General features: G+C 40.6%; 1 protein-coding gene across 3 annotated transcripts in view; it reads right to left on the reverse strand.

Annotated features, from left to right (window-relative positions):
- Positions 1-7842, reverse strand: part of LOC136405685 (aldo-keto reductase family 1 member C15-like) — a 470894-nt gene that overhangs the window by 296213 nt on the left and 166839 nt on the right. The window contains exons 1-5 of one of the 3 annotated variants that reach the window (XM_066385159.1): positions 6469-6623; positions 3615-3782; positions 2631-2747; positions 1626-1703; positions 715-837 (exon numbers count right to left, since the gene is read on the reverse strand). The exons of 1 other annotated variant lie outside the window; for it this stretch is intronic. In XM_066385159.1, the coding sequence (XP_066241256.1) occupies positions 715-837; positions 1626-1703; positions 2631-2747; positions 3615-3782; positions 6469-6555 (573 nt within the window). In that variant the 5' untranslated portion in view covers positions 6556-6623. Of the gene's footprint in view, positions 1-714; positions 838-1625; positions 1704-2630; positions 2748-3614; positions 3783-6468; positions 6624-7842 lie in introns of those variants that run through there. One more of the 3 variants, XM_066385160.1, reaches the window with a different exon arrangement.

Consider the following 7842-nt stretch of genomic DNA (forward strand, 5'->3'; position numbering starts at 1 on the left):
GTACAACATCATAGTACTTGAGCATTGGTAACATTGTTTTTTAAAAAAAACATATATATATTTTTAATTATGCTTTATCTACTTCCTCATTTTTTACTGCTCTGCTTTCTCCCTGGCTTTCCCCCTTACCATTCTGAACCTGATCCTGAGAGGTTTCCCAGGAACTCCATGTCATAAAATCCCACACCCTTTTTATCCCTAGGTCGATTGGCTGCTCCCAGCAGGATTCACCCATGGCTCTCACACACCTTTTCCAGTGTCTTCTCTGGCTTTCCTGACACCACATGCTTCTCATTATTTTCCTCCCTTTCTGCCAACTTCTACTCAATCCCCTAATCAGAGCCTTAAATGTTGACTTTCCAACCCCTTCCCGTTCATTCTGTGAACTTCCCTAGGAAAGGGAATCCATTTCAATGAGTTTAATTGCCACCCATAAAGAAAGGATTCCCAAACATGTACCTCTAGCACTGACTGCCTGTCTGAGCTTCAGACCAACAGTACTACCTGCCAAGTTAGCCTCTCCACCCCAATATCTCCTGGGAAGCTCAAACCCATCTCTGAATGACAGAAGGCAGGATCTTTCCACTCTACCCAACCTGTTCCTTCTCTGAAATTTCCTATTGCAATAAAAGGAACTATCATCTATGCAGCTGACATCAAGAAAGAGGATGTGAAGAGCAGAAAGCAAAGAAGTTTCCATGGGCACAGGCTCACTTGGTTGCAGACGGGCTTGTACTTGAGCCCTGGCTTGTTCAGGATCATCTCCAGCAGCTTGCGATTGAAATTGGACACCCCAATGGACTTGGTTAAACCTGCATCCTTACACTTCTCCAGGGCCTGGGGAGAAAGGACATGTTTGGCAAACCTTTAGTGAAGTTTAGTTTTTCCATTTGACAGTGAGCTTTTCAAAAACTGGAAATCTATCTTAACATACATTACAATTTGGCTGAGCCAAACAGTTTTATCACTTGATTATATTATTTCCTATGGTACTTTATTGCTATGTACACATACTTCATGTCCTTGAAACTATGACATGCATACCTAGGGCAATAAATAGACATTAAGATCATTTTAAATTTCGCTCAGCTCCCGGCCCCCATCCATGGTGCATATTTTTCTGTTAGGCACTTAATAGTTCCCTAACAAATGGCGTCATAAGAAAGGGCAAAGAGAAACTCTTAGGTTTTCTACTGGTCAAAGGTTTTTCTGCTTCTTCTTTCTTAGAATGGTGAAACAAGTGAATAGCATAGGGTGTAAAAGGGCAAGCTTCACTCTCCTCCTGCTAAGGGGACAGCATCTTCCTTCTCTCTGGTGTGTATATCTGTCTTGGGATAGAGCTCTTCTCCATTCCTCTAGGGTTTACTTCTGATGATGCCCTTTTAGAGCTCACAAACTCAACCTGATCAGTGGGGCAAAAAATCCCCTTCTTAGAGCCACAGAATAGACCTTAGAAGTGATCCCATTCTACTGCCTGGCTTTACAGAAGAGAACACAGGTACAGGGGAGTTCAGTGACCTGTCTGATGGCAGACAGCAGATGGGGCCACAACCAATTTCTTCTGACCCCTGAGCATTGATGTCCACCTTGTCACAGTGCCTTCGGGTGGCAGTAGCAGTACTTACCTCCCATGTGTCACGCGGGTCCACAGTCTCTAAAATAATCTTCCCACTGGCATCCTTTGGATAAAGCTCCTCTCCAGGCTATAATACAAAGGGGAGAGAGAATGAAGAAGAGGAATATTTTGAAAGAATGGTCTTTATGGTGACTAAGTAGCTGGGTAATACAATCTTCAGAGGCTATTATTACTAAGCAGAGAGAGCGAGAGAGAGAAGTGTAAGAGAAGATATTGGGTGAAAGGAAGCTCAGAATCACCTGAGAGACTATAGCAAAGTACCTTTGCCTCAACCACATCCACCCTCTTACCCACACACTCCCCAAAAAAACTTCACTAAGAATGAGTATCCCAATAGTCAGAATTGATTTTGTTTCCAAGGACAGGCTGGTTTGGATGATGGGACTTTCCCCTACTAGTAAGAATGTATTTTAGTTCCAATTTATAATAACCCAATTCAGAGAGAATGAGAACACCAGGTGTGCTCAGCAATTGTCCATTGCAATGGGAGGATAAACTATCAATGCCCAGAGGAGCCCAGTTGTGCAATGTGGTTGACCCCAAGAAGCTTCCCTCTTGACTGGGTGGAAAGGTTCATATACAAGAGACCCTGTCCTCAAAGATTTGTGGATTTCCCATTGTGTCTCTACTATCTTTTGTAACTCAAGTTTCTTGAGGACCCTCATCACTAAGGCATTACAGACAGAAGCAAATCACCTAGACATGAGAAACTGAACGCTTTGTTCTGAACGCAGTGTTCTGAATGCTTTGAAGTGGAGGCAGTGAGCTCATTGAATTTCCATCTTTCTGAAGACTATAGGATAAGAATAAAATGTCTTGATAGTAAGGTGACACAACTGTCAAGGAGAGTCATAAATCTATTAGCAGTTCTATCCAACACATTCACATCTACCTCTCTCACAAAGAACTCAAAAAATCTGGCTGGAGGGAGATAATAAAAGTGAAACAGCAGTTGTGAATATTCTTGAGCATAACAAGGAAAACAAAAGCTGACCTTCATAGCTATTGGCAGATGAATTATGAAGAGATCTACATAGTCCATTTGAAGTTTCTTCAGTGATCTTTCCAGGGCCTGTCGAACCAATTCTGGTCGAAAAAAAGTAGGCCAAAGCTGCAGTAACCAAAAGAAACAAAAAAAAATGGCTTATGATTCACACATTTGGGAACAAAATTAACATCCCAGTTAAGAGACAGTGCTGGTCTACGAAAAGGAACTTCTGGGGATAAATTTATGTTATTTAATATAAATGAGGCTCTTAGTATAAATGAGAACACCGAGATCTATTTGAGTGATTGTAAGAAAACTGTGAAGAAAACTTCACTGGGCCGGGAATAGCAACCTAACTGTTTCTGGGATTAGAAAACTCATGTCTAAAAGGAGAGTCAAGGAATGTCAGGCAAGGGGAAGTAGAATCTACTGCCCTACATAATAAATGCCTGGAAACAGGGCTGCTGAAATGTCCACATCCTGGAAACGAGTCATCATTGATGGGACACACACAGGACCATTCAGCAATCTCTATGTTGGAAGCAAGGTTTCCCACAGAGGAAATTGTTACAAACTTCAGTAAATCAGTGCTGATTTGGAAACAATATTTCTTAGTTTGGATCCTCTCTTGGGATATGTCAACCTCACTTGGATATGTCCTGAGAGAATTTTCTGGAGAATGAAAGGTATGGACCCACATTACAGTGGCTCCATCAATTCACACAGCAGGGAAGAAAGGCAAGTACCTTTATTTGTGCATGCGTCACAGGTGATTGCTGGCCTGTGTTTGGAAAGACTGAGCAACGGTATCCCACCCTTAACACATTCTAGAGCAGAGCGATCTTTTTCTGCTTTCTGTTTTTATATATTAGGCATTTACAATGTTTTCAGGTAAATAAATAATTCAAACCGAGACCAAAATTTGTTTGTTTTTTTCTCAAAATAACGCATCTGGTCTAACAGTGACTTCTCGTCACTCGCCCACAGCACCTTGGTGGTGTAGAATATGTCCTCTCTCTTCACTGTGCCATCCGCAATCTTCTCTCGGATAGCTTTGCCAACCTCCTCCTCGTTTTCATAGACGTATGCTGCGTCGATGTGACGGAAACCTACATCAATTGCCACTTTGGTGGCCTCAGTAACCTTGCTCTTAGGGACCTGTAACATATGAATAAGGAGGGTTGGCATTTGGCCTGACTCAAAGAGAAGCAATTTATTTTCTTTAGAGCAGTAGTCCCCAAACCCAGGGCTGCGGACTGGTACCGGTCTGTGGGCCATTTGGTACTGGTCCACAGAGAAAGAATAAATAACTTACATTATTTCTGTTTTATTTATATTTAAATCTGAACGATGTTTTATTTTTTAAAAATGACCAGATTCCGTCTGTTACATTTGTCTAAGACTCACTCTTGACACGTCTCGTAAGTTCAACAATTATATTTAAAATTACCAGTTTTTACGCCGGTGGCATAATTTTATTTTGTGCATTTATCCGTCCCACCCTAAAAGCCAGTCTGTGAAAATATTTTCTGACATTAAACAGTCCATGGCCCAAAAAAGGTTGGGGAACACTGCTTTAGAGCATGCTCACCTGCTGTTTCTACATGTATCCTGTTCCCCTGTTTGATGGGGCAAGACTTCATAACAAACCTGTAGTCTGGGGAATGGATTAAACTTAAATATAACCTTTAATCGAAAATGAATTAGTGAAAATGGTTTCTCCGTGCAACCTGAACAATCAAACCATTCAATACAGAATTTGTTCAATAGTCCCAGGAATAGAATAGCACCCAGCACACCCTCTCATCCTCACTCTCAGTTTGCCACTTGGGGGATTTATGTTGCCTATTTACTCCATTTTAGGATCTTCTAGATTAAGGAACCTGGTTCCCCTTGGGGAAAAACTTCTTCATGTGACACAGGAAGGATTCTGCATAACACAACGCTATGGCTGCTCCCTAATTCTTCAGAGTTCATGTGCTAGGTGACCCTGAGTTTGAAAGGGATGGCTATATGAACAGTGGTCATTAATCCTGCTTTTCAGAAGAAACAGTGGTCATTAATCCTGCTTTTCAAAATGGTGGTAGGGAGGAACATGTCTAGAGTTCAGGAAAGTCCTGTTCTTGCCAACACTCACAGTAAATAGTAGTTGATGAGTCAGGGGACTTGCAATTAGAAAAAAACTCTGATGGAAATGTAAAAGAAGCCTCTTTTTCACTTTTCACCTTTCGTACTCTACTAAGTGGATGTGCATGTTACTCTTATTCTTGTGAGGGGGTTGTGAGATGTTTTGTTCTATTCTCTGTCTTTAACAAGATTAGTAAATGTTGACCGTAACAATAATAAGACATAACCTGTGCTTAAGCTCTAACAGTGGATACATGGATAATTATGTTATTGAAAATCAACTGGCCCTGTCTGACATCTATTAGCTATTGATATTTTATGTCATAGCTCTACCTATATGAAATGGATTGGTCTCCCTCTGTCACTTATGGGCAATCTCACCTATGCAACCCCAAAATTTCCCCTCCCTAACCTTGAGCAGAATTTGATACTTTAAGTATATTGCAGTCAACCAAGGGTATGCATGAATAATAAATCTGATAAGGAGCATGATTCTGTCCACATTGTTATTTATGCTTCCTCAAGTTTCCTTTATAAATGCCTAACCCTTGGGGGTCTGGACAGGTTGCTCAGTAGATGAAGCATCAACTATGTACACCATAGGCTGCAGGTTCGACCATTGATCAAGGGCACATGCGAGAAGCAATCAATAAGTATACAACTAAATGGAACAACCATGTAAAACAACAAGTTGATGCTTCTCTCTCTCTCTCTTTCACCCTTCTCCCTCTCTTTCTCAAATCAATGGAAAAATTTAAATGAACAAATAAATTAATTAGTTAAATGCCTAACCCTTGGAATAATAGTGTCTTCTTATATAACACAGATTTTAATGACAAATTCTCTGTCAAATACTTTCAGCCCCACTACCTCACAAAAGGAATCATGTTAGCTGTCCTCTCCTCCTGTGCCCACTGCTCATAAGTTCTCAGATAGAGCAGAATAATGCTGACCAAGGAGCAGATGTGTCCAAGGAGAGAATTCAAGCTTAGATTCTAAACAGGGAGAAATAAGATAAATCATGGTACTTATCTGGGCTAGCTGTCATGGAATTGAAGAAAATAATGCATGTAAAAGACTTGAAATACATGGTAAGCACTTTATGTATATTAAGTAACCAAAAAGTAACAGTAAAAATGGTAATAATAGAGATAGTCCACCCACAGAATTATCACCTCTGACTTCCTAGAGTCAACAGTTCATCATTCTATTTATTTTATTGTTTTGTAATTTTTTTTTGACAGAGAGAGAATCAGAGAGAGGGACATATAGGGACAGACAAACAAGAAGGGAGAGAGATGAGAAGTATCAGTTCTTCGTTGCAGCTCCTTAGGGGGCGACAGCAGAGTGTGTGACCCCTTGCTCAAGCCAGCGACCTTGAGCTTTAAGCCAGCAACTTTTGGGCAGAGCAAGTGACCCCTTGCTCAAGCCAGTGACCTTCGGGTTCAAGCCAGTGACCATGAGGCTATGATCTCATGCTCAATCCAGTGACCCCTTGCTCAGGCCAGAGACTTTGGGTTTCAAGTCTGGATTTTCTGTGTCCCAGTATGATGCACTATCCACTACACAACTGCCTGGTCTGGCTCATCATTTCATTTAGTACAAAATTAGAGGTAGTAAAATGAAAGCCACATGAATCCTTCCAAATCACTCAGTGTATACCAGCCCTTCTAGGGCTGTTTGCATTCAACCCTCTGGTCCCCTGAGTTTGACTTACACCTTCCGAAGCAATAGTGCCAAATCCAAGCATTGGCATGAAGTGTCCATCATTCAGTTTCACAAAATGACTATGTTTGCGGTCCATCACTGTTCACAGTCTTGGTGAAGCTGACTCTGTCTTTCCGTTCTTTTCTGGACTGCAACAGAAATAGAAGGCAAGACTCCAGCATTTTTTATTTATGCCAATCACAAGCAAGGCGGTGCTGGGATGGCAGCTGGCCAGGGTTACATAATGAAAGGAACAATACATTGACTTCCTTGTTCTTCTTCCAGCTCGCCACAGGCACAGCGCACACAGCTCCCAGGAACAGTGTACAGACATGTCATACATTCTACAGGAGCTAGCATGTTCTCTCTAGCATTGCACAACCTGGTTTCCTAAGTTAAAAAATAATAAATAAATAATCATGTCAAGTTGTCCATGATAATCACAACAGATTTACTCCACAAGACACAAAATAGTCATTAGGTTAGTCATTTTTAAACACTAATTCTACTATAGGACTTGAGTGGTTTTTCACCCTTCATGTGGTCAAAATACCATTAAAAATTAAGATATTACTCAGAATTTCCTGAACAGAGCTCCATGGTTGGTCCAAAGATCACATATAACAAAATTCCCTAGCAACCCACAACATTTAGTTTCATTATCTTTTTTTCCTGAATCAAGACTTCATTCCACCCTCTGATTGTGTATCTTGTTTCTTTGAATTGTTTTGACAAGAAAAATATATTCTGAGATCAGGATGAATTTCTCCCTTTCTTTCAGCTACGCCTCCTCCTGAAACAGCCTACTCAAGTCTCCCCTCCTTCCCGTCAGCCTTATGAATTCTGACTCAACCTAAATGTCTATGCTCCTGTCCACATCTTATATGATCTCGCTGGAGGGGTAATCACTCTTGTGTGTGCTCACATGGTGACAGCATCAATTAATGCAGTTCAAAAAGACATATTAGTGAAATTGTACTCTCAACTAATCAGGAATTTCTGCTAGATAGTAAAACCCCTAAATGTTGCTTTGTTTAATGTTACCATTAGGCCATGTTTCCCCATCCTCTATTTATTTGTGCAGTTGGTGTGTTGCAACCAACAGCAAATGGAACATTAGAATTCATCTTATTTTCAACCCATGCTTCTGGCTGGTCTTGGTCAGAATTTTGTTTCCATTATTCCATGTATTTAGTATTTATCAAACTATAAATTTGATGAGTATGATTTTTATATTTTCATTGTAAAATTAGGGCTAAATCTTGTGTCAGGTCTTAAGAAAATTCTCACATTTGATACTAATGGCCTTGAATACATCATTCCAAAGGCTATAAATTTGTCTAACACCCCCTGCAATAATTACCTGTATTTTGCACTAAATGTC

Source organism: Saccopteryx leptura, chromosome 5 (genome assembly GCF_036850995.1).
Source record: "Saccopteryx leptura isolate mSacLep1 chromosome 5, mSacLep1_pri_phased_curated, whole genome shotgun sequence".
NCBI classification, from domain to species: Eukaryota; Metazoa; Chordata; class Mammalia; order Chiroptera; family Emballonuridae; genus Saccopteryx; species Saccopteryx leptura.